Source organism: Lissotriton vulgaris, chromosome 2_1 (assembly GCF_964263255.1).
Source record: "Lissotriton vulgaris chromosome 2_1, aLisVul1.2, whole genome shotgun sequence".
Lineage (NCBI taxonomy): Eukaryota > Metazoa > Chordata > Amphibia > Caudata > Salamandridae > Lissotriton > Lissotriton vulgaris.
In genome coordinates, this window is record NC_141687.1 from 1,397,107,449 (window position 1) to 1,397,134,485 (window position 27,037).

Consider the following 27,037-nt stretch of genomic DNA (forward strand, 5'->3'; position numbering starts at 1 on the left):
GCGGCTCCCCCGGCACCTTACTGCACCAGCTATGGGATTGCCCAAAACTCACCGCTTACTGGACACAACTATTGGATGTCGCAGACACCCACATAAACACTCAACTCCCTCGATTCCCTCCCTACATCATATTGGGGTTGCCCAACACTCTCATCTTTCCCGCAGGAGCCAACACATTGGATGGGCCCGGGGAGCAGACTTGCAGAACATCTTGACACACTGGGGCACGGGACGGGTTCTTTATACTCAGGGCTGGCTTCATCGCCTCTGATATATACTGGGAGTGGAGAGGCTGACCCTCAAGCTCGCAGCACGAGGCACTTCATACTCTGAACCCTTTATCGGCTTGCTATACTCCGAATTTGGAAAAACGACGTGTCCTGGATGTCTTCGCCCACTCCGACTAACGAAGCTTTTTGTTAATTCCAACCAGGAGAGTACTAATGGAATAGACATGCCCAGACACGAGAGACCACTTTTTTGATGCCCTTTCTAGGTTGTGGTCCCCAGCAGGGAGTTTGGGGGATGTTCTATTTATTCATATCTAAATTCAAACGAGGAGGGCTCTAAGCTCGCGGTTATGATGCATTTAATAACAGAGAGTTGAACCATAAAAGTGCCAATATTTCGAAAAGGTCTTCTGTTAACTTCCTATCTGACTTTAAAGTTATAGAACAGGGGGTGACCCAATCAAGTCAAAGGACCTGGGTATCAAGTATTATAATGAACAAATGGTCCTTGACGAAAATTCAACATGTAACAAAATTACAACCTTAGTTCAATAATTTTTAGTCAGCTCTAGATTGAATCTGTATAGTTGGTTAAATAGATACATTAGCCCCAATTGTCAAGTTTATAAATAAAAAGTACCCAAACATTTGAGAATTCAATTGAATCCAGCCAGATTCTCTGATTTAATATATAATGTGAAAAAATTATTTTGCAAATCAAATACACATATTTATTTATTTAGGTTTCTTGTAGAGCGCTAACAATCATCCCAAAGGGATATCACGGCGCTGAGATTGCTAAAGTGCGGGTGCAGTGGGTATCGTAGGGTTTAGTCGGAGTGGGGGAAAAGGAAGGTTTTTAGTTGCTTCCTAAATGCCAGGTGGCATTCTGTGCGTCGGAGGGCCACAGGCAATTCGTTCCACTTCCTTGCAGCGACGTGGGAGAAGGCTCGTTCACCCATCCTGGCTTTCCTAACCCGGGGGATGCTCGCTTGAGCCGAGATTTGTGAACGGAGGTTTCTGGTGGGAGTGTAGAAATGGATCCTGTTTCTCAGTATGAGAGGGCCTGTCTTGTGCAGTGCTCTGTGAGTGATACATAACATTTTAAAAGTTGCTCTTTGCTTCATTGGCAGCCAGTGTAGATCACGCAGGCAGTTGGTGGCCGAGTCATATTTTCTTTTCATGCAAATGTATTTACTTATTTATTTATTTTAAAAATTTATAAAGCGCAGCGTATACCCGTGGGTGTCTTGGCGCTAAGGAAATGGCCTTGGCTGCTGCATTCTGCACCAATTGTAGTTTAGTGAATAGGTACTCTGCCATGCCAACGAACTGGGAATTTCCATAGTCCAGCCTACTCATCAGGAGAGACTGAACTAGGATCCGTCTGCATTCTATTGGAATCCATGGAAAGACTCTTTAAAGCATTTTCAGGGTTGCAAAGCCTTTGCCGCATATAGTGGCAACGTGAGTTTTCATGGAGAGGGAGGTGTCAATAGTTATTCCAAGGTTCCTTGCGGTGGGTGTCGGGGCAGGAGGTATACCCAGGGCTTCAGGCCTCCAGGTGTCATTCCATAGCTGAGTGTGGCCTCCAAACAGTAGTATCTCCGATTTGTCTGCATTTAGCTTAAGGTAGTGCTTGTGCATCCAATCAGCCAAATCAGAGAGACAGTTTAGAAGCCTGTCCTTGGGGTTATCCTTCTCGTCCAGGATTACAGTGAGTTGGGTATCATCAGCGTAGGAGCAGATTTCAACCCCCCATTTTCTGCAAATTCCAGCAAGGGAAGACACGAAAATGTTGAACAGGGTGGGGCTTAGCGAGGCCCCCTGCGGGACCCCGTATTTGATCACCCGGCGAGGGGATGAGAACTTGCCCAGGTGCACCGATTGTGATCTTTCCGATAGGAAAGACCGCAGCCATCCCAAAGCTCTGTCCCTGATGCCCTTGGATGCTAAGGTTTCCAGGAGCAGATTGTGTGGGACAGTGTCGAATGCCGCCGAGAGGTCTAAAAGGATTGGGGCAACAGTTTTCCCCTGGTCCACATGCATTCTGATGTTGTCAAGCACGGCCAGGAGAGTTGTTTCTGTATTGTTGTTGGCCCTAAAGCCTGTTTGAGTGATGTCTAGGAGGTTATTAGTTTCGAGAAAACTGACCAGTTGCAGTTGACCAGTTTCTCTAAGACTTTCGACAAATAGGGGAGTTGGGAAATGGGTCTATAGTTGGCTGGGTTGTTGATATCAAGACCTGCTTTTTTTAGAAGAGGGGTGACTGGCGTTCTTCCAGCTGGATGGAAATTCTGCCGTTTCTAGTGAGTGGTTAAGCACTAGAGTAACTGCTGGGCAAATTAAAGGAATGAGTTGCCGGAAGATATGGTGGGGGCACGTGTCCAGGGGGGAGCCAGATTTAATTTTGAGCATTGCTTTGCCCACTTCCTCTTCAGAGAAAGGACCAAAGCTAGAACACTGCGCATGGGGGGGGTGTGGTTCGTGGTCCACCGGGCAGCCCGTCTCGGGATTGGGGAAGGAAGAATAGATCTTGTCTATCTTTTCACAAAAGAAGTTGTTCATATTGTCGCAACTGATTTGCGAGGGAATCAAGTTAGATGATAAACTGGGCGGGCTACAAAGCTCATTAACTATTTTAAATAGCTCTTTAGAGGAGTCTTTGTTCATTAGGATTCTGTTAGAAAAGTAGTCCTTTTTAGCCTTCCTAATGGCTTTGGTATATTGCGACAGTTCTTTTTTGTAAATTGATCTAGTCTCTTGGGATCTTGTTAACCTCCATTTGTGTTCAAGCATGGTGCATTTCCTTTTTAGTGACTTCAATTCCTGGCTGTACCACTTTTCTGACATGGTGCGCCTGGGTTTGGAATATCGACACTTTCGAGTGCAGTGCTCAAGAGCTGTTGCGATGTGGTCCTGAAGTCTATCTGTTGCTTCATCAACACTTATTTCTCCGGTAGGGGGATGTACAAAGTGTTTCCTAAAAGTTTCAACACTGAAGTTTGCATAACTTCTGTTGTGGGTTACTGTCTGATAGGAGGGCCTAACGTTCTTGACCGGTAGGTGAATATCAAATTCGACCATAGAGTGGTCAGTCCACGGTAATGGTCTTATCCCTGTGATGGAGATAGGGTTAATATTGGAGAAAATCAGGTCAAGGGTATGTCCGGCCCGGTGGGTTGGTTGCCTAATTCTCTGAGACAGCTGCAGTATCTCCATATTTTCAGTTAATTGTTTAGTTAGGGGGTTATTGCTATCCTCATAGTGGATATTAAAATCCCCTAGGAGTAATATATTTTTGTTCTGAAGGCAAATTGGCATAACTTGTGCCAGGAGATGAGTATTGAATTCTGAGGTGCAGCCCGGAGGGTTGTAGATGACAGCTCCCCCAAATAGGATGGTGGTGTTAATGGATAAGGAAAAAGCCATAACTTCGTGGGGTTTGACCTGAGTGATCATTTCTTGTCTACAAGTAAGTGCGTCTTTAAACAACAGTGCTACCCCTCCTCCCCTCTTTTTCCTCCTATTCAAGTTGAGAATTTTGTAATTGTCTGGGAGGGCCGTGGCAATATCCGGGGTATTGTGGGTATCTAGCCAAGTCTCCGTAATGAAGGCTAGGTCTGGTTGATCATTTTCTAGAATGTCCCATACCTCGATTGCATGTTTGGGGAGGGACCTTGCGTTACGATGTATATACATTTTAGAGTTATTTCGTGGGAAGCGAGATTGGTGGGGCGGTGCCAGGGGTTGCTCAGCCAGTGGCAGTTCCTGCAGCTAACTGGTCCCAAAGTGCTTAGGGGTTCCAGTTGTGCACATGATGCTTGGTTCTGACAGTAAGCGGTGTTGAGTTTTCTTAACTCGCTTCCTGAGTAGGTGATGGGGCATTTGCTCAGAGGCCGTGGATGGCTGAGGGGGGGGGGCAGGGATTATGTCCCCGGGTCTCGGCCTGGCGCGGACGGGAGCAGACGGGCTTGCCTTAGGCGCGCTGACGGTGTGCCCGCTGCGCCCGTCAGCTGCGCTTTCGGCGTGGTGGCTCCGTTTTGTACTGGCGAGGGGCGGGAGGGTGGGAGGGGCTGAGCACTCGCCTGCTTGCCCTGCTCCTGCCCTCACCCAAGATGGCGGGGACCCCGGCAGCGCTTACTCGGCTGCACTGAGGAGGATCAGGGGCACATCCTGGTGAGAGGCAGTAGTTGGCAACGCTAATTTGGGCACACGGGATTGTCTCACTATTAATCAGCAAACAATTTTAAAACAGGTAAAAACGATTAGCAATGTTAAAAAAGCGCTCGTGCAATGTGCAAAATAGCAGCAATAAAGGTCCCGGCTTTCCGCCTCAGGACATTAAAACTCACACTCCACTTTCAGTAGCAATCGCAGAGGGAATGTGCGCTGGGTCTTTTGTACTGGCGAGGGGCGGGAGAGTGGGAGGGGCTGAGCACTCGCCTGCTCGCCCTGCTCCTGCCCTCACCCAAGATGGCGGGGACCCCGGCAGCGCTTACTCGGCTGCACTGAGGAGGATCAGGGGCACATCCTGGTGAGAGGCAGTAGGTGGCAACGCTAATTTGGGCACACGGGATTGTCTCACTATTAATCAGCAAACAATTTTAAAACAGGTAAAAACGATTAGCAATGTTAAAAAAGCGCTCGTGTAATGTGCAAAATAGCAGCAATAAAGGTCCCGGCTTTCCGCCTCAGGACGTTAAAACTCACACTCCACTTTCAGTAGCAATCGCTGAGGGAATGTGCGCTGGGTCTTTTGTACTGACGAGGGGCGGGAGGGTGGGAGGGGCTGAGCACTCGCCTGCTCGCCCTGCTCCTGCCCTCACCCAAGATGGCGGGGACCCCGGCAGCGCTTACTCGGCTGCACTGAGGAGGATCAGGGGCACATCCTGGTGAGAGGCAGTAGGTGGCAACGCTAATTTGGGCACACGGGATTGTCTCACTATTAATCAGCAAACAATTTTAAAACAGGTAAAAACGATTAGCAATGTTAAAAAAGTGCTTGTGCAATGTGCAAAATAGCAGCAATAAAGGTCCCGGCTTTCCGCCTCAGGACGTTAAAACTCACACTCCACTTTCAGTAGCAGTTACATTTATAATCAACAAAATCTTCTGTAGTATAAAAAGATGAACGTGCACAGAGAAAGGTAAAGGTTTGTGCTCAAGTGATTGATCAAAGAGATCAGAGAAACAAAGCGTAGAATTATTTACATACAAGAGAGAGCCTGCCCTAACCAACGCTTGTAAAAAAAATTTAATTCTTTTTTACTAGCTTCTAGTTTTCAAACGCAGCCTCCATTGTCCTTGATTTGCAACGCAAAGACGAAGCAGCGAGGTGGGCAGCGTTCAGAGACGAGTTTAATTCCTCCGCGCCTTCTCAAGTAACTTGAGTGACCACTTTGACTAATTGTTTTTGAAAACACCGCCCGGAATAATTGATGCGCCTATTCAAATAACCCTTGGTGCGGACAAATCGTCGCACGGATGGTATTTCACCACATAAGGGTGCCCATTGACTTTGATTTTTAACCTACGTGCACATTGAAACAGTCCCTGTCCCTCCCTTATCCCGTCATGATGAAGACCCTGATTTGAGGAACCAAACCACCCGGTTTATGTGTGGGTCGAAACGTCGACACTTTCCCTTTGGAGCCTGCATCTATCATTTTTTGCCCCCCTTCCTCCCCCCTCTCCCTCCTAATCCCCTTGCCAATAGTGCAAATCAAGGACAATGGAGGCTGCGTTTGAAAACTAGAAGCTAGTAAAAAAGAATTCACATTTTTTTACAAGCGTTCGTTAGGGCAGGCTCTCTCTTGTATGTAAATAATTCTACACTTTGTTTCTCTGATCTCTTTGATCAATCACTTGAGCACAAACCTTTACCTTTCTCTGTGCACGTTCATCTTTTTATACTACAGAAGATTTTGTTGATTATAAATGTAAATATGTGTATTTGATTTGCAAAAGAATTTTTTCAAATGATATATTAAATCAGAGAATCCGGCTGGATTCAATTGAATTCTCAAATGTTTGGGTACTTTTTATTTATAAACTTGACAATTGGGGCTAATGTATCTATTTAACCAACTATACAGATTCAATCTAGAGCTGACTAAAAATTATTGAACTAAGGTTGTAATTTTGTTACATGTTGAATTTTCGTCAAGGAACATTTGTTCATTATAATAATTTCTAACATAAAGGTTCGATATGGCAGTTTCTGAATCAACCGAGAAACTGTCAGTCTTGTTCGCTTCAAAATTCATTGTTCAGGCATTGGAGAGTCTAAAATGCCACGATCTCTTCCTTAAAGTCATGCTCCACTGTCTGATTGTAATGCAATTTGTCACTTGCTACAGTATGTTTGCCATTCTAACATTATGGACTTCTTTGTGCCCGTAGAAGCCCTACGACACATGTCCCGGGTGGAGCTGAGGGCACTGCTGGACCGGGTGGAGGGCACTATTTCGGATTATTCGGAGGAGCTGGTGCAGCAGCTGGCCCGCCGCGACGAGCTGGACTTTGAGAAGGAGGTGAAGAACTCCTTCATCACCGCGCTCATCGAAGTGCAGAACAAACAGAGGGAGCACCGAGAGATGACGAAGAGGAGGAGGAAAGAGAAAGGCCTCAGTTTACAAAGCAACCGGACAGAAAAAAACAGCCAGATGCCCATCAAGGTACAGAAACCAGGGGCATTTCACAGGGACAGTTCAAACAACTTGTCTTTTTACGTTTTCTAGTTCGAGTTTATTTGAAGTTTGAATGTATACCAATGTCACATTAGTTTCACCTTAAACATTTAGGGGCATATGTATCATTGAAATTCGCATTCGCAAAGGTCGAAATTCGCCGAATTTCGGCCTTTGCGAATGCAAATTCTCAATATGGTATGTATGAAGCAAATGTGGTTCAAAATAAGGAATCGCACAATTTGCGATTCCTTATTTTGCGATTGCATGTAAGGAATCCCACAATGTGCGATTCCTTAAATGCAATGTATCATGCAAAAAAATATTGCTAATTGTCCCTAAGGAATCGCAAATTACCACCAACTTCAAGTTGGTGGTAAGTTGCGAATTCCTTTCAAAAAGCAATTGTTTTAAAAACAAAAGGTGCCATGTGACGCTCATACATGCCCTTAGGGCATGTATGTGCGCCATATGCGCACACATGTCATTTTCAGGGGTGCAGCAGGGTGTCCTTTGGACACCCCTGCACCCTTGCGAATATTCTCATTTTGCGATTAGCAAATTGCTAATCGCAAATTTTCCCTTCATTCCTATGGGCCTACTGGCCCATAGAAATGAATGGGAAATTATTCCTTAATTGCGATTAGCAATTTGCTAATCGCAAATAAGGAATCTTAAGAAATCGCTAAAAAGAAGCTGATTTCTACATACATACCATTTTGCGAATCTCAAATAGCGATTAGCAAAAAATCGCTATTTGAGAATCGCAAAATGCTATTTTGATACATATCGCCCTTAATCTTCTGCTTGACATCATAATTGTGCTCACTGTTTTGTAGCGTTTTTTGCATGGTCGGATTTTTAGGGTCAAACGTTAAAGAGAAGGAGGGGGATGAGCAATTCTAGGCAGCAAGCTCATCTTCTGCTGCAGCTGTGCTCGGCTGAAGTTGTGCCATGAGCCGCATTGTATTTCAGCATGTTTTTGGTGTTATTCGTATCAGCTCTCTTTACCGTGGTTTCAACGGCTGGCTTTAAACCAAGATACATTAAAGGGATAGTTCTGTTCTCACCTCTTCCCTCCCAATTACCAGCTACCATTTCAAGGATGCCTTGATTTTTAATGTACCAACCTTAGGAATAGCATACCGTGTGCTAACAACCCAAAAACATGCCTACTTCTGTAATAATAAAGTTTGCAATTCAGGCTAAATTTCACTTTGATATAATAGCAAGGTAGACCCATGGTGGTAAAAACATGTGGCTTTGATAGTTTCATTTTCATTTAGTTATATAGTGAGTTTTGTCAATGAGAGCAAAAGAAGCATGTAGGTTCAATCATTGTGAATTGGGGAAGCGCCTAAATTATGCGGAATATAGCAATGTTAATATTATATCCCTCAAAACACTTGTCATAAAAAGGGCATGTTAATGTCTTTATTGTGGATTAATGGATCTTACCCACAGGTCAAACCCTACAAAAGGCCTTTGGAACTGGCAGAAAATGCTTCTGCACATTTTTCATGTTAGATTTTCGAATCCAGTCATGAAAAAGTGATTACGAAAGCTATGCTAAGACATACACATGCAAGCCCTGACACCAATTTGTTATAGAGGCAGATTTAATTATATTTTTATGCCACAAAACCTGTCTTTGGGTGTCAGATGAACAAAAGTGACAGAGATTAACAGATTCAAGATGGAGGGGTCAGGCAAATGACTCCTGGGACTTATATAAAGGCAAAACATAATCCATGCAAAGTATTTGATGATCAATTAAATTGGTCCTTTTCCCCCGTCCTCACTATACCAAACATTAACAATACTTGCTGGTCTGAGACTTTGGACCATGAGCTTGAGGACGATTGGACACGAAGGACTTTGTACAGGTCTTAAAAAAGCCCTCTCAAGATAGTGGTAGTTTCACGAATTGGGCAAACCATTCAAAAACATCCCCAAAATGTGTCTGCAATCAGAGGTAAATCTGGTTTTCGTACATCTTGATGTTTCTGAGAACTTGCACAAAGTGCTGTTCACAGCTTGAAGCCTGGAGTCACGTTTGGCTATTTCTGAGTGATACACTCAAAGCCCAGCCCTAAGCATCAGGTGCAGGTGTTTGCCACCACAGAAAGTGGGAGATCTTTGCAATTATTTCAGTGGTCTGTGGATGTATGACACCAATATCATCTCCATCATGATCTACAGCACACCCATTCCATTAATGGAATAAGCGTTCTCGTCATTTTCCCTTCTTTCAATATGGTCACTCACTATCCTTTCAGCCATTTTACGAGATGGCGGACTCCCTTCCCCATCTGGGAGGGATTTTTGATGACAAATCATATAGGTAGCCTTTGCTGAATACGATGATTCATAGAAAATGAATTGCTGGATTCAAAGCTATACGAGAAGGCAGAGGCTTATCCATTCCATGAAAAAAGTGTTAACTGCCAAAAGTGTTGGCTCTGCAGTTCAGAGTGTTGGCGTTTTGGGATATATGGACCCATCCTACAGGCAGGTGATAGAAAACATATTATGCAGAACATTTTAGGTCTCCTGCCTGCCCTTTTGAATATATACTTGCCATCAAGAGGTTGGGTTGCAGTACCTCGAAAATAAGAGCAGATTGACCTCTTTGGACGTCTGTCTGGGCTCTTGAACATCTAGCAGACATATACTTAACAGATCAATCTTGAGGGATGTAGTGGGCGACACACTTACTGTCTTACTCCATGGCTGATTTCTTATGAAAAGTTACTAGACACCTGGGTGCTCTTATATGGATAACCCAAGCAAAGTAAGAGGAATGGACAAACAGCGAATTGCTAATTTATGTCGAGACTGTGTCACGCTGAAAAGGGGAAATGTGGAGCTTGCAAAACCTTGTGTTATTAAATAAATACTTTTGAAAACCATCTCCAGTGGCCGAGACCCATGTATTGTGCCAATTTAAGAAAGGCCAAATAAGAGGAATGCTCAACTTCCCCAATACCAGAGAACCTGAAGTGCACGCTCCTTGCTGTCCATGTGTTCATTTTCCTGTAGGGGTTTTGTTGATATTTTATTGTTCGCAGACATACATTTCTGTGACCTGTTCTAACATCTACAGGAATTAGTAATTATTGAACTACTTTTCTGAATATGTTTAAACTTAACCACCAATTGCGGTCTTTAACTTTCATAGGGCAGGCCTACAGATTTTGGACCGTATGGATTAGAATTAAATTGTAAGGTATAAATGGGACCAATTTACTACTGTTCCCATGGGATTGGATCATGGGGTGAGTGAGCCATATGAGCCTATCCATACTTTTGGATGTACTGTTGGTATGGGTAGCTTGCAGCCTTCCTAAGAGTATGTACGTGGAGTGAAACATGTTGGGTATTAGTGTTGCGGTGGTTGCATGTGGCATCATGTGTGTAGAGATACATGCAGATGGTCGAAATGAGCATTACAGGCATTTGCACTGACTGGACGTGTGTGGGAGGGGTTGTGGCCAAAGGTGGTGAGATTTATGGGTGTTGTGTTGAGAAAAACATCTTGGCTGTTGGGTGACGGGTGCTTTGCTACATGTGGTTCATTGTGGGCAGCACATACACCTTTGGTTGGATTGGAGAGGGTAGGGAGGTCTCTGCATACCCAAATCGAACACAAGCAGGAATATTGTTTCAAGCTACATATTACAAAAGGCTATGCCTTTGGTGTCATGCTATTTGCAGAGCTATGGGATGTGCCTATAGAAGCGTGGAAAGTTTTGTATTGGTTGCGGATCATAGAGAAGAGTAGACTTTACTGGGAAGTCTCTTCGATTCTCAATCGAGAGGAAGAGGACATGGGAGTTATGGGTGATGAAAGGGACGATCATTGGCAAGTATGTGAGAGCTTCCTTTGGGAGAGTGTTTGCTCCAGTTTGCTGTTTTATGAACCTATTCCAGACAGTATCAGGTAGTGAGGAAAGAAAGACTGGATGGCGGCACCATCTGCTGTGGGTGAAGTAAAGGAATCTTCCAAATGGAGGACATTGTTGGATCTGGTAGGCCACTCATGGTGTTGATGGCACACTAGCCAATCCACCATGGTTCTTGGCTGTGACAATCTTAAAAACAAGGTACTAGGAGCTGTAGATTTCCCTGCATGGGGTTGATGCATTAATCATTTCCCCGGTTCCATAGTTGCATATTGATGCATGGCTGGCTACCAGCACTGAAGTGTTGGCCTCACAAGCAATACCTAAAGGAGTGAGTAGTTAAGGGTTGAGCATTAGGTCTCCTGTCTGTTCGAGGTGATAAGGTGACAATGATTAAACTTAAATGTATAAATAATCATTCAGAGAATGGACAGCTTTATTGGCAAATCAGAGCTTTTGATTGGATGTAGATACAGTCTTGTGAATTTCACTTGGTATTCTAATTTGGTGGCGTGAGGGCGGGGGGAGGGGAATCCTTGTTTTAGTGGGCTGTATACTAAGGCCAAGTCAAAATCCAGCCAGTATTTTTAGTTGACTGGTTTACTATCGAAACCTGGTTTAGTGTTGCCACTGATGTACTACTGAGTCTGTCGTAGCAAGCCAGGAACGCCGGTAAGTTATAACGGCTTTTATTGAAATAATCGACTGAGCTACCAAGCAGAGCAGCCAGCAGGAACCAGGATAAAAACAAACTGGCAGTATTGGAATCCCAGACACAGAGCTCTCACGCAGTGAGATTCTGTATCATGGACATTCCATAAACAAGCACAGAATACTACATTGGTCTTCCCTAAAATAAAACAAGCAAACCATAATTAAAGTATGAAAGAGGAAACTATAACCAAGAGAAAAGGAAAGAAGAAGAAAGAGAGAAAATAGGAAATAAGCACAAGAAGAAAAGAAACAAGAAAAGATTAGGATAAAAATAAAGGAAACACAAGAAAGCTAGAAACAACAGAAGATAATTTAACCATCTATTTTCAATCATGAAGAGGTACATTCTTAGCTCGAGCACGGCACCTTAAAGGAGACTGGCCTGCACAATCTGCAACACCATCATGAGTTGAAACCTTATTGTTACTACTCTCGCTCTTACATGCATCCCTTTCAAAGGAACGATATTTCACAAGAAAGCACTTGTTACACCACTGTCTGTTTGCTAGTTTAAGAGAATCCCGTTTCACACTAATAACTTTCATAGGAGAACCAAACTTGGAAAAACCCTTCCTCACATGGACAGATTTCCTAACATGCACCAAATCACACAAATGTAATCTCAACTTTTTTTTACCTTCTTGGTGAAATCAAAGTAAGTTTTTGGTTTACTCTGAATCAACTCAACACAACTTCTAACACTAGTTTCTAAGCAATGTTTCCCTTTGATCCAGTTGCTCATCCAGCCAGGACAGAAGGCAGTAGCTGTCCTCCAACCACGTAATAATTCAAAAGGTGACACACCAGTTGTTGAGTGTGGGGTGGTGCGATAAAGCCTAAGCATGCTTCTCACAGAATTACTTACAACACACTTATTAGTAAGGGCCCATTGAATACATTCTCCAAGCACTCTGTTCATTCGTTCAACTAGATCATTAGTCTGAGGGTGATACAGTGAACTCTTGAGGTGCTTGACACAATAATTGTGCAAAAAATCTTCCACTTCACGAGCAACAAACTGGGTACCATTGTCCATCACTAAAAATTCCAAAAAAGCCTCCTTTAGGAACACCTCATTGAGAAACTCAACCACAGTTCTAGAAAACACTTCTCTCACAAATCTGATCTCTGGCCACTTAGAATAGTAGTCCATGAGAACCAAAGCAAACTTTGAAGAAACATCAAGGGCCTGAAAGGACCAACAATGTCAAGGCTCAATTTCACCCTTAGTGCAGATGGCAATTCAATGGGAGAAAGAGGAGGAGTATACAATTTGTCCGCCTTGTCATAACTGGCACAGATTACACAGGACTTGAGAATATCATCAACCTTCCTGTCCATGGAAGGCCACCAAAAAGAAAGACGCACCTTTTTCTTTGTCATAGTGGAACCTAAATGGCCATCGTGAGCATGTTTAACCAGGACACTCCTCAAAGAAAGAGGAGGAACGAGTTTGTCCCCCCTGAGTAATAACCCATCTTCGATGGCAAGTTCATCTGCAACTTGGAGAAAGGTCTTGAATTCAAAATTAAGGTTCCTTTCTTTAGGGTCCCAATCTCAACATACCTCATGACCTGAGTCAAGGAGAAATCAGTACTGAGAGCTTTACGCCACTCACTCTCTGAGACTGTACATAACTGTGGAAGGTCGACAGCAGCAACAATAAACTCTTCCTTGTCCTTTTCACCAGCATCTAACTCGGTCTCAAGGGTGTTAGAGGAACGAGAAAGGAAATCTGCACACCCATTCTTGTTACCAGGAAGGTATTTAGCACAAAAATCAAACTCGAGGAGTTTGGAAGACAGACAAGCAATTCTAGGAGTAAAACTCCTGACATTTTTCCCCACTGAGAATAAATACTAGAGGCTTGTGAGCTGTCTGTAAGCAGAACCTTTTTCCCCAAATGAAGTTCCTCAATATCATTACAGCCACCAGCACACCAGTAACTCCTTTTCTATAACAGAGTACTTCCTTTCGGAAGGAGACAAAACCCTGGAAGCGAAGCCAATAGTTCTTACATCTCCCTCTTTCTTCTGAGAAAGAACAGCACCCAAACCAACATTGCTGGCATCAACTATGAGAGTGCAGGTGGGAGAAGGATCATAATGTTTTAAAATATTAGGTGAAATAAGTTGCTGCTTCACCCACTCAAAGACCCTCTGGCAATCATCACTCCACTCAAAAACAACACCTTTCATCAGCATACATGATGTTCCGGATTCCCAACAATAACCCCTTCATCATATACCACCACAACCATGTCACTGAGGTCTCTAACAACAGATTCCTCATCAACACAAGGCATTCCTTCATCAACAACACATTTTACAGAATTAGGTTGGTAAGATCTTCTTCCCCTATTCGTTTGGCAGACTTTAGCTAAATGACCAGTCTTGTTGCACAGTCTGCAAGTCACAAATCTTGCTGGACACTTATTGCCTTTCCTGTGATTTCTGTATCCACATTTGTTGCAGACATTGCTCTGAGGAAGAAAAACATTTTGTTTATCTACAAAATTCGAACAGAGTTTGTCAGATGATTTGACGTCTTATTCTCTGTTGTCTTTCACTTTAATAACAGCCACAGCTTCATTATTCTTACTTTCCAGTTCCTTAGCTTACAATACGGAAGTCTCAATACTTTTTGCCACCCTGATAGTTTCTTCGAGACTGGAATTTCCCATGGAGAGAAGTTTTTGTTTAATTTTTTTATCAGAGCAGTGGCAAATGAATTGATCGCGCACTAGTTGGTCAGAATAATTTTCAAACTGACATTCTGCTATCAGCCTCCTCAGGGCAGTTATATAACTATCAACATCTTCTCCAGAATTTTGCGTGCGCAAAAAGAACTTATGACGTAGAACAACAATACTGGGTTGCATATCAAACTTTGTTTGTAGCCTTTTAACCTGTATCTTGATACTCATCTAGAATGTTCTCACCATCAGCGACAGAGCCGGAAGATGTTTGAGAATAGCTCCTCCCTCAAAACCTAATGAATGTAGGAGCAAATACTTTCTGCGTTCTGCCCTGAACCTGATAGCACCAATTTCTCCCAAATAAGTCTCAAACTCCTCAAACCGTTGCTTCCACTTGATGGGTGGGTCACCTGGTGAATTCGAGGAATGCTGGAGGATGACGGACGGCTTGCATATTTAAAAACACAAGGGAAAACAAAATGCAAAGAAAACTAAAATGTACGTAATACGTCCTTTCTACTACACCCGAACCAGCACAGCGTTCATAATTAACTGCTAGAATTCATAATCCTCCTTCCCTTGAAAAAGCTATCTTAGGCTCAAAGTTGTACCAAAGAGAGATAAAACTCACACGAAGACTTTATCCTTTTTACTCTCAGTCAATAAGAGTAAAAAAAATGCCACATTGCAATGCAAAGTTACATATCACACTTAACTTGCTTTTGCCTCCCAAAAGTTCTTGAAGAATTTGTGGATTCCAGCAATGTTAATTTCATTTGCCATGCAAAAAAACAAAAACAATTAACTTGGGCAAGTGTACCTGTACTCTTTGTTTTCAGATGTCAGCTCCCTTTATGCCATTGTGATGCAAATTGGAACACAAAGAATCTTCGTGTAAGAAAATTCCCCTTCTTAACTTGACGAGAAAAAGACAACAATGCCTAATTTGATGTCTTTGCGTTTCTCCTTAGAACGCAAACAACACTGCTCACTGTGACGATGGGAGTGGAAGTGACGTTGGGAGCGGAAGCGCTCCTTGCGTTTCTCCCTGGAACGCAAACACGCGTGAACAAGGAAGCGCTCCTTGCGTTTCAACGTGCTCACGTCACAGCGTGACTTGCGTGAGACACATACCAATTCAAACTTGCTGGAACGCAGGTCGCTGAACATGCGTTTCACCCGCAATTGACCTCAGACTTGCGCTGCTCTGCTCACAACTGGCTTCATCAGTTTTCCAAACGCCTACGGAAGCCGCATCCAACATCGGAAGAAGACACCTTGGGATCTACAGCAGACAAATTGATTCCTCTTCTCTCCAGTCGTCGATCAGTCAAAAAGTCTGCTAATCTCCCAAATTGGTTGTGGGTCCGTGTGGGTTGCTCAGTCCTCGTCGCCAAAAAGATGTCGTAGCAAGCCAGGAAAGCAGGTAAGTTATAAAGGCTTTTATTGAGATAATCGACTGAGCTACTAAGCAGAGCAGCCAGCAGGAACCAGGAGAAACACCAACTGGCAGTATTGGAATCCCAGACACAGAGCTCTCACGCAGTGAGATTTTGTATAATGGACATTCCATAAACAAGCACAGAATTTTACACAGTCACAACACAATTTCCCAGGAATTTGCAAAAAATTCTGGCGCTAATAGGGAGGCAGGAAACCCTTTGCAAACGCCTGCTAATGATTACAGATGCAGGTAGGAAGGCCTGAGAAGGCAAGCAAGCTTCCAGCCCCAAATTAACATTCTCTACATTTCAACATTTTTAAAGCTGTCTCTGCCCTTGAAAAGGACATTGGCTGCTTTTTAAAATAAAGTTTCCATGAACCGTTCTATGCTTCCCCCAGTGCCAGCAGCCGTCAATCACAAGAGACAGCTTGCACTTTGTGAAGCCTTGACGAAAACAAATAAATGTTTTGGGACCAAAACTGCAGGTGCAACACTTTTATACACTGGCTAGCAACTTATAAATGGGTGTGGGAGGAATTCCCACTGCAAGCTACCTTTTATTTGTGTAGGAAGGTGGAAACCTGACTATGGTTAACCCAGATTTTTTGCCTTGTGTTTAGCTGGTTTTCGACTTAGTTGGCCTGGTTCCCTGCTAATCAGGGCCCCAGGCTATCTGCTCTCTCTTTAAAATGGACTCCATGTACCCTAGGTGCATAACTAAATTGGCTTGGGTCACCTTATCAGCCCCTGTACAGTGCACTATAGGTGCCCAAGGCATAAGTGCATCCAATGCCTACCAGGGGCTGCAGAATATCTTTTGCCACCCCTGGCTGGCTATCCAAATTGACACAACTGGCTGATCACTCAGCTGGGGCAAGGTGGTGTAATCACCCCTTGCTTAGATATAGTATACCTATATCTAAACCTATATCTGGACACATATATACCTATAAGTCACTCCTATGGCAGGCCTTAACAATTCTGGAGGCAGAGTGCTTGGTTTTATGTGAGATTGTGCTCTAGCATGAGCTGAGCCTGTCTGCAGCTGTCGGGACCAACTCCGTTAGCTGTTCCGGGATATTGCCATACCATATACTCTTAAGTGCATTATAATCCTCTCGGTTACTTGCTAACTTTGGTTTGGCATTATCAAAACATGTCGTGTAAGGTGTCATACGCTTTGGAATACTACCCCCTCGCCAGTTCTGGTGACGGGGGTAGCATTCCACCCTTCTAGAGGGAAAAAGACATTTTACTTTGCTTAAACGCGGTTAAATCTAACCAAAGCCCCAGCATCACAAAATGGATGCTGCTGCCACAGACATGAGTCTGGCCTCCTGCTGCTGACCGAAACTCTGGCAGGGGAGGCCTGGACAATAGATATCCTGTCACAGGGAGGTGTCACACCACCCCAGACAGGAGATAGTGGATTGTAGCAGGGAGGGTTGAATGAAACTAGACACTGCCTGGGGAGCACAAGGTTTCCCATGCATAGTCCAGTTCAAACCGGTGCTGGGACCCTCCAGTCCCAGGTCTGGCGTGAAAATGGACAAAGGGAAAGGGGTGTAACCACCCCCTTCCTGGGTCCCACCCATATGAGGGACCTAGCTGGTAATCCAGCCCTTTGATTTGGAATAAAGGTAGGAGCTGTGCCAACGCACATCATATTATCCTGACTGAAACTTATGAAACAAAACTCTGGACCCTTCGACATCCCACTCGATGTGGAAGACTGAAGAATCTCCCTTGTGGTCAAGGAGTGACCACCCTGTGCAAACAGGCACCATCCAGCGCCTCACCGTTTGCTTTGTTGCAGTTCCCGCCGGAACTCGAGCAACAGAGATCAACAAGACTCAGCGTGCCTGCCTTCCAACAGCCCGATCCACAGTCCCAGCAAGTCTGAGACCCGTGGAGGCGACCTGAAGCGTGGGGCCGGCCATCTTGGAAAAACTACGAAGTGCTGACCATGCAGCTCCCGAGGCTCCCTCGATGCTGTGCATTGGGGTTTGAGAAACCCTAGCCCCAAGCAGCTTTAGCACCAAGGCTCAACCCTCCACACTCTCCAAGTGCTGCATGGGGCCCTTCTGCATCTTTCTGCTCAACGCGTTGGTCCGGTCGCTTGCCCGTTGGCTAGTGGCCCCAGTGCCGACAAACCTTTGAATTTGCTCTGCCAGTCCAGTTGCTCTGGACTGGCCCTCACTCCCCTGAAAAGGAGCACCCGCTCTGACCTTCCTTGTCCGAGTAAGAAGCGATCTTTGAATCCTGCGTGGGTTGCGCTTGCCAAGGTTTGTTTGCTCCAATCCGGAAGCCGACACCGCCGACAGCGAGAGCCTTTGTGGGACAGCTTGTGATCCACTCCTGGACATCTTCGGTGCCCCAGAGTCTACGTGGCAGCGGAGACAATTTTCATGACAACCACCTGATTGCGCCCAACATTGCCTGGTTCCTTCCTGGTTCCACCCTGGTCACTGCTGAGTGACCCAGACTCTGTCCCCTCTGCTTTCAGGTGCTCTACATCTTCGATCCTCCCTTGGATCGCACTGGACACTTCTCTTCTGGCCGCCTGCAGCATCTTCATCTCAAGGCTCCATAGATCTATTTGACGAAAGCCGACACGACTTTGCACCTGTGCACCAGCTTCCTGTGGGTGAGGTAACTCTTGAACGCCGGTGCTCCTGTAGTGGTATACACCTCTAGTGTCTAAGTCTAAAGTTTGGTATTTCTAGTCCAGTCGGAAGACTCCTAAAACTGTAACTCGATAACTTTTACGCACCATTGACTTTGCATTGGTGCATGTGTGTGCTTTCAGCACTGCACCCGATTCCCGCGGGCTTTTCCCAACTTCAGCATTGCTAGTCCCGATTAGTCCCCACAAAATGGATGCTGCTGCCACAGACACGAGTCTGGCCTCCTGCTGCTGACCGAAACTCTGGCAGGGGAGGCCTGGACAATAGATATCCTGTCACAGGGAGGTGTCACACCACCCCAGACAGGAGATAGTGGATTGTAGCAGGGAGGGTTGAATGAAACTAGACACTGCCTGGGGAGCACAAGGCTTCCCATGCATAGTCCAGTTCAAACCGCTGCTGGGACCCTCCAGTCCCAGGTCTGGCATGAAAATGGACAAAGGGAAAGGGGTGTAACCACCCCTTCCTGGGTCCCACCCATATGAGGGACCTAGCAGGTAATCCAGCCCCTTGATTTGGAATAAAGGTAGGAGCTGTGCCAACGCACATCAGATTATCCTGACTGAAACCTATGAAACAAAACTCTGGACCCTTCGACATCCCACTCGATGTGGAAGACTGAAGAATCTCCCTTGTGGTCAAGGAGTGACCACCCTGTGCAAACAGGCACCATCCAGCGCCTCACCGTTTGCTTTGTTGCAGTTCCCGCCGGAACTCGAGCAACAGAGATCAACAAGACCCAGTGTGCCTGCCTTCCAACAGCCCGATCCACAGTCCCAGCAAGTCTGAGACCCGTGGAGGCGACCTGAAGCGTGGGGCCGGCCATCTTGGAAAAACTACGAAGTGCTGACCATGCAGCTCCCGAGGCTCCCTCGACGCTGTGCATTGGGGTTTGAGAAACCCTAGCCCCGAGCAGCTTTAGCACCAAGGCTCAACCCTCCACACTCTCCAAGTGCTGCATGGGGCCCTTCTGCATCTTTCTGCTCAACGCGTTGGTCCGGTCGCTTGCCCGTTGGCTAGTGGCCCCAGTACCGACAAACCTTTGAATTTGCTCTGCCAGTCCGGTTGCTCTGGACTAGCCCTCGCTCCCCTGAAAAGGAGCACCCGCTCTGACCTTCCTTGTCCGAGTAAGAAGCGATCTTTGAATCCTGCGTGGGTTGCGCTTGCCAAGGTTTGTTTGCTCCAATCCGGAAGCCGACACCGCCGACAGCAAGAGCCTTTGTGGGACAGCTCGTGATCCACTCCTGGACATCTTCGGTGCCCCAGAGTCTACGTGGCAGCGGAGACAATTTTCACGACAACCACCTGATTGCGCCCGACATTGCCTGGTTCCTTCCTGGTTCCACCCTGGTCACTGCTGAGTGACCCAGACTCTGTCCCCTCTGCTTTCAGGTGCTCTACATCTTCGATCCTCCCTTGGATCGCACCGGACACTTCTCTTCTGGCCGCCTGCAGCATCTTCATCTTAAGGCTCCATAGATCTACTCGACGAAAGCCTACATGACTTTGCACCTGTGCACCAGCTTCCTGTGGGTGAGGTAACTCTTGAACGCCAGTGCTCCTGTAGTGGTATATACCTCTAGTGTCTAAGTCTAAAGTTTGGTATTTCTAGTCCAGTCGGAAGACTCCTAAAACTGTAACTCGATAACTTTTACGCACCATTGACTTTGCATTGGTGCATGTGTGTGCTTTCAGCACTGCACCCGATTCCCGCGGGCTTTTCCCAACTTCAGCATTGCTAGTCCTGATTAGTCCCAGCGATTCCCCAGGCCCTAGGTCTGACCACTGTTCGATTAGTGATACTTATACCACTTATTTAGTATATGGTTTGAGTGGCCCCTGGCCTCATCCAAATTGTGCAACTTTCATATGTTTTACTGTGCTTTTGTTTAAACGCTTGTGCTTCTATACTCATAAAGAGTCTAGAGGATTATTCTGAGAATAAATACATATATTTTTATAATATATAACTTGTGTGGTGCCCTTTCATTTGATATTACAGGATTGTGATTGGTAAAACAGCTGGCTTCACATGCCCTCTTGAGTTTAGCCTGAAGGCTGCTTAGTCCATGCTACCTCTAGGATAGCTTGTCTATAAGGTTGACTTACAACCACCACCATAAGGGATTGTTTGGACTGATACAAGGTGCTCCCAGAATTGGAGACATCATATATCAGGCCAACTTCTCACAATTTGTAAGTCAATATGGGAGGCAAAGGCATTTTGCGATTCTGTAAGATGTTTCCAACTCGCAATGTGTCTTTCATGCAGTACATTGGAACATAGTTTACCTGTCTTAGCTGTAAAGGATTTTATTAACTGCACAATAAACATGACTGACTCAGTTTGGCAGTCACGATGCCACTAATTTTGTGAACTGAAGGCTTTTGTAAATTAAGCATTTAGATCATTAGGGAAGGCAATGTTTCTTATGATAGTGTTCTAGAGTTTTTAGTCTTTCAAATAGAAAGTGGACCGAGCAAGCATGTGAATGCTGAAGGGAGCACACGGTTAAGATATTGAATGTCAAGCTTTGCAAGAGTTCTAGCCTGTCTGATATGGAATACATTGTTTGTGATGCACCATGCTACTTGATGTAAAGGGCTCTCGGATGTCATCTCTTGTGCTTTGGAATTCTGAAATCTGGATAGGGCCAGGTTAGTTATTGCGAGAACTTTCAGAGTTGTCAATAAAGGACTGATTTGTCTTGGTTTTTTGCGGTGTCTTATTTTATTTTTTATTTCATTTATAAAGTTTTATATAAGGCCGTTGTTTCTTGGTTTCTATCTCCATGCCACAACTAACAGTCACGGATCGTCTCTTTTGCATAATATTATACCCTCTATGGTGAAATTATATGTTACTCTATGGTTTTCTCCAGCTTGAACTGATGTGGTTGTAGGACGTCCGACATTGACTTCGAGTGGATATTGGTTAATAAAGGTAGTGTCCGCAGGAGGGTGCTGCTGATTTTAAGGACCATTTGTGCATTATTTGCATAGGTGTAGTGGGTGAGCCGAAGAAACTGCTAAAAGGTGCCAGTTTCTAGGATATGCTTTGAGGAGGAGGGTTACCGCTTGGAGCCATCTGGAACTTTAAATAGGGTTAAGCATTATTTGGTATTAGTTGGAAACGTAGTAGTGACAGTCATGGCGTTGCCTATGACTGACTCTGAGTTGTTGTAAAAAGTATACTACATGTTATGGTGACAAATGTAGTTAAGGAGCAGGACAAGGAGAACAGGTACTCCACGCATTTCAGCTTGTCGTCTCAAGTCCTCCATAACGGTCAGTAATGCCCACAAAGCCAGCTTGGATGTGATCCGTTGTGTGTATTAGGAATGTTATATAGATGTTGATGAACTGCTCAGTAGTTGGCCTGTCACCAGGGCTGGGCTGGGAACCACTACCGGCCCTTGCAAAGGGCTCGGCCGGCCCCCCTCTTCCCCCCTCCCCCACTCGGGGGGGTGGGGGGGGGGGGGGGGGTTGGAGGTACCGCCAAGCTCTTTGCTGGGGACAGTTTTCGGCCGATTTTGGTACAGGGCCGATTTTGCAGCTATGCTGCAAAAACGGCCCTGTAACAAAAACGGCCCCCAGGGGCCCAAAACCGGCCCCACCCGTGTGGCGCACCAGGGGATGGCCAGTTGCTCGCAATGGCCAGTCCGGCCCTGCCTGTCACTACTTGGATCCTCTTGGTAAAATGGGGACTGCTTCATCAAGGACTTTATGTAATGAACTTGAATTAATCCCTCCCCTGCTGATGACGGAACCGCGCCATCATCAGCTACAGTTGGGCTGTGCTGATGACGGAGCGGTTCCGTCATGGCCCGGCTGCCGAGCCTGCGCGGCGCTGATTTCGCGCCTGCGCAGCAGTTTTAATGAGCGGGGCGGGTCATGACGGAACCGCTCCGTCACCAGCACAGCTCAACCGCGGCTGGTGACGGAGCGGTTCTGTCACCAGCATGCAGCCGCCGCGCGGCCGCCCCGCCCCGCCCCTTTAGCGCTGCGGCGGATTAGCCGCCGCAGCGAAAGGGTTAAATGGATTTGTCTTGTGCTGTAGAAAGGAGCTGATATTGTTGAGTCATGGTGTTGCCTCTGGGTGCAGAGAGGGGATGTGCTTGAAGGTGGTAGGTGGATATGTGCCAGCTTACGGTGAATATGCCTCTTTACAATGCATGTGAATACCATTACATGCAAGTCGTTACAACGACTTGCTGTAGGGGGGTGCTCTGGACTTATGAATGGTATTATTTACTATTCCTACTCCAGTTTGTGCCACAGCAGGGAAAGTGTTGTATTGTAAATCCAATACCAGGGCGCCCCCTACAGCAAGTCATTGAAACGACTTGCGAAGTAATGGTACGTGTGGTACCAACGTAGTTGTTGTAACAACTGCGTTATAAAGGTACCGCGTTGTGGAGACCGGGTTGTAAACACTATTTCCCATTTACGGTTAGTGAAAGAGAAGGCTACATAGTGATGTGCTGGGATGAGCCGGGTGGTCACTTCAGCTGAAAGTGTGGACTCAGAAGCTGCCTAACCTAGCTGTGTCTTTTTATTTGTGTTTAATACCATTATGAACCCTTCCTTGAACTGTACTCTTAGTATATTTCACTGCGTTCAATTCGGATTGTGAACCAACTATGAGGAATGTAGTAACTAACCCTTTACAGGTGAGGTCCGATGTGTTTCTCTTCGACTTTCTAATGATGAAAAAGTGTTATTGTTGTACATTTCGGCATTATTTGTGCAAATACCTTTGAAGATCAAACAATTAAAGTACTGTAGAAGCAGTGCAGGATTTTGGATTACTTTGCTGCCTGAAGACAGACTAACGCATCTGTTATGTCTCTATCTTTAGCGTTTCAGCATGGAAGGGATCTCAAACATCTTGCAGACCGGGATCAGGCAAACATTCGGCAACACAGGCAGTGATAAGCAGGTATGAATGTCTGCCTTTGTGTCTCTGAGTAAAAAGACCATTCTTAGTCAAAGGAAGAACATCTATGCAGACCACATTAACAGTTTAGAGACCTGGGGCCAACAAGTGGTTATTCTGTTAAAACCTTGTACTTTGCTAAAATTGTTGACTGAAAATGTTTAATGTTTTCGTGTTAGTGATATTTTTGTGGCACTATTTGCGGATGTGCCCTAGTGCCTTCCCTGCTGAGTTGCATTGAAAAGCAATCTTCTGCTCACTCACTGTGTAGGTATTTCGTGGCAGCAGTTCAGTTTGCTACATGTAGTGGCATTAATTTTTTTTAAAACATCTGTTTATTCAAACATTTGCTCAGATACAATACACTCATTCATTTCAATCAGGTAAACACAGGTTTTACTCCCCCCTTATATCGCCCTCCCCCTGTTCATGGAGGAACAAATGATCGCTGGTATCTCATATTGCCCTTTGTAGTCTGCCTGGTCGAGTCCCCCATCATCTCTCGCATTGTACTAAAGAAACTGGGGAGTCCCCACTGTGTCCCATTTAGCCTTCCCACCCGGCCCAAATCTTCATCCATTCCCCTGGGCAGCCCCTAATCTGATAGACAACCTTCTCCGCCTAGCTGCACCAGTCTAGATCTTGTTCCTATGCCTCCAACCATGGGGGGAGATCCGCGCCCCACTCCCTAGCCACATTTCTTTTGGCCACTGCTGTCGCTGTCATAAGCCACACTTTCTGATATTTTGGCCACAGCTCCTCCCCCGATATGCATAATATTACCCATTATGGCTCCAGCGGGACTGCCCTATCTGCTATTTCTTACATAGCTTTGGTGACCTCTATCCAGTAGCCCCAAATACTTGGGCATTCCCGCAGAATGTGGAAAAATTATCCCACATCCCCTTCTGCACTTGTCTGTTTCCCCTTGTCCCAGCCTATATAAGAGTGAGCTGGAGAGGTAGGATCTATGCAATGAACCGCGATCTTATGGCCACCTCCCTCGACCCCTGCAACACCTCTGCCCAGTCATCATCCTCTAGGATTCCTGCTTCCGATTCCCATGATTTTCGCAATTGCACCAGTAGGTACGGTAAGTTATTAATAATTTTCCTATATGTCAACGAAACTGCTATGGACACCATGTGGTCCAGCAAGAGTCCATCCTCCAATGGCGTGTATTCTGGTATGCTATCCCAATTTCAGATGTGTGTCCTTAGTGCATCTTCCAGTTGCAGATAATGAAATCTTTCAGTGTTCACCATGCTGTATTCATCTTGCAGCTCCTGGAATGTGCTCAGCTCCTCCACACATCCCCAATTTATTCTATTCCCAATATCCTCCATTTATGAAAACCTTCCAATCTACCCACTTCCCTTAGCAAATCGCTATCCCATAGTGTGTTCTTTCGGTCAGGGTATTTGCTCAATTTGAATACCTATTTACCTCGTGCCACACCTGAGTCACTGTCCGAGTGTGTAATAGGAGTTGTTTCACTCCCTTTTTTTAGTATAGTACTGCCAGATAGCCTCTGCCTCCCATCGCTTGCTGGTCCACCCTGTATGCAGGCTCCTCCCTGTCCACATGCACCCACACACTCACTGTGCTCAGCTGTGCTGCCCTGTAGTACTTCTTAATAATTGGGACTGCCAGTCCCCTTCATAAACTCCCCTCTGTAACTTTAAAAGAGCTATTCTAGAGCCGCCCCCTTCCCAGAAGAGCCCCCGTAGCTCCCCGTCTATCTTCTGAAAGAGGTTGGGAGGGACCCAGCATGGGGTGTTTTGTAGGATATAACGAAAGCGGGGCAGGGACACAATTTTAAAGAGGGCCGCTCTACCCATTGAGTATATTGGGAGGCCCCTCCAGTGTGCCATGTCTGTTCCGAGCCTCTCAATCAATGGAAGAAGGTTATCTCTTAGGAAGTAATTTGGATCTCTGGTGATCTGTATTCCCAGGTACTTTAAAGCTCATCCACACTAGCAAGGGCGAGTCTCTGGCCAATCTCTGTGGATTATCTCCCGACAAGGGGAGTAGTAGGAACTTCTCCAAGTTGATTTAGTAGCTGGAGTAGCTGCCAAAAAGCCAAAAAATACAAACAGCCTCGCCACTGTGCCTTATGGTCTGGTAGTTTCTATATTCCCAATAGGCTCTGCGCAATGGAATAATATATCCTATAGATTGGACATAGGAGTGAGGTCGACTAGGTCTCTATCGAATATACTAGACTTAATTGTGTGTGCCAGCTAGCTCAGAGGTCACTAGAAACTTTCTCGAATTCACAAGAAGGGATTAGTCTCTGACAACCGCATAAACATAACAACTTTGTTTCCCCAAGATAAAAAGTATCTTCAGAGTCGTGCAAACAATAGATAGATATTTCACTCAGTCAATCGTGCATGCTTTGTTTCACCAGAGGTGCAGAGAAAGTAGAAAGACGGGTGATTTTAATAAAAGGATTTATTGAACAGTCTTCTTTCTCAAGCATAAGAAATGAACTGCTACAATAGTAAAACTGCTTGTAAAATATAATGAGTACAGTATAAGTAGTAGAATAAAATAATACTGTAAGATCACTGTATGGTTCCTAAACCATATATAAATACATACATAAATAACAGAGGCTAAAAGTACTCAACTGGTGCTTCTAAAATACGCCTACCCCGGTGTACCTAACCTAAGCTTAGTACGAGGGAAGAAGTAAGTGAGGTGTAGCATAAATGTAGTATTCTTTTGCCAAGAATCTGCTCAAGATTTCTCTCAGGGACTAATCAGCTCTGTACCTTAGTTTTAAATGGAGAAGGTCAGTCTCGGGACTTGATTTCCCAACAACCCGCAAGGGTAGCTTGGAAACCCTGGAGCTGGATTTCTCGGCAGGAGAAAAGACAGCATCTCTCTCAGTGCGTCTTCTGGAAGGTCGGCTTCCTTCGGCACTTGCTGTAGCGGGGTGCGTCGGGCAAGTAGATAGTCGAACTGCTCCAAACCACTGTGTGTTAGCTTGGGCGAGTGTGGGCATATTTATACCTTGAAGGTGCCGACTTTGACGTGCAGTTGGACATGATAACGTCATCAAAGAGTCTCAGTTCTTTGAAAACTCCATGAGTTCTTGGGCAAATCAATATTCAAGCAAGGGGATGTCCCTGGCTGCTGAGGCTGAGTTTTCCAAGAAATCGTTGTGGATTTTCGGAACTAGTGGAAGTAGCCCTGCCGTATTTGGACTGCATGAGCTTTGTCTAAATATGGTTATGATTTCTATGCCTATATAAGGATATGGTGATTTATACCTATATAAGGGCATGAATCGGGAAACTTACAATAGGGTCCTAAAATGATCCATAACAGTAGCAAAAAGGAGAATATCATTCACATACACCAAGATTTGTTCTTCCCACTCCCCAGGGCCTCCAATGTCTCTCACCATGTGATTCGCCCATACCCATGCCGCCAGCGGTTCCAGCGCCAGTGAGAAGAGAATCAGGGATAGCGGGCACCCCTGTCTTGTCCCCCTTCCCAATGTAAACGCTCTGGATACCACTCCGCTTACCTGTACTCTCGCCTTCGGTTCTCTATACAATAACCTGACCCACCTGATAAACCCTTGCCCAAATCCCAATTTCTCAAGCACAGCACAGCACAGGGGTACAGCCATGTAATGCTGTCAAATGACATCCGGGCATCTAACGAAATCAGAACGACCTCTTCCCCTGGTCTGTCTTGATTCATATGTAGGA

General features: G+C 45.4%; 1 protein-coding gene across 2 annotated transcripts in view; it reads left to right on the top strand.

Moving 5' to 3' along the window:
* Positions 1-27,037, top strand: part of FEZ1 (fasciculation and elongation protein zeta 1) — a 464,287-nt gene that overhangs the window by 368,594 nt on the left and 68,656 nt on the right. For both annotated transcript variants that reach the window (XM_086957154.1, XM_086957155.1), the window contains exons 6-7: positions 6,636-6,910; positions 23,232-23,312. In XM_086957154.1, the coding sequence (XP_086813280.1) occupies positions 6,636-6,910; positions 23,232-23,312 (356 nt within the window). The remainder of the gene's footprint in view (positions 1-6,635; positions 6,911-23,231; positions 23,313-27,037) is intronic.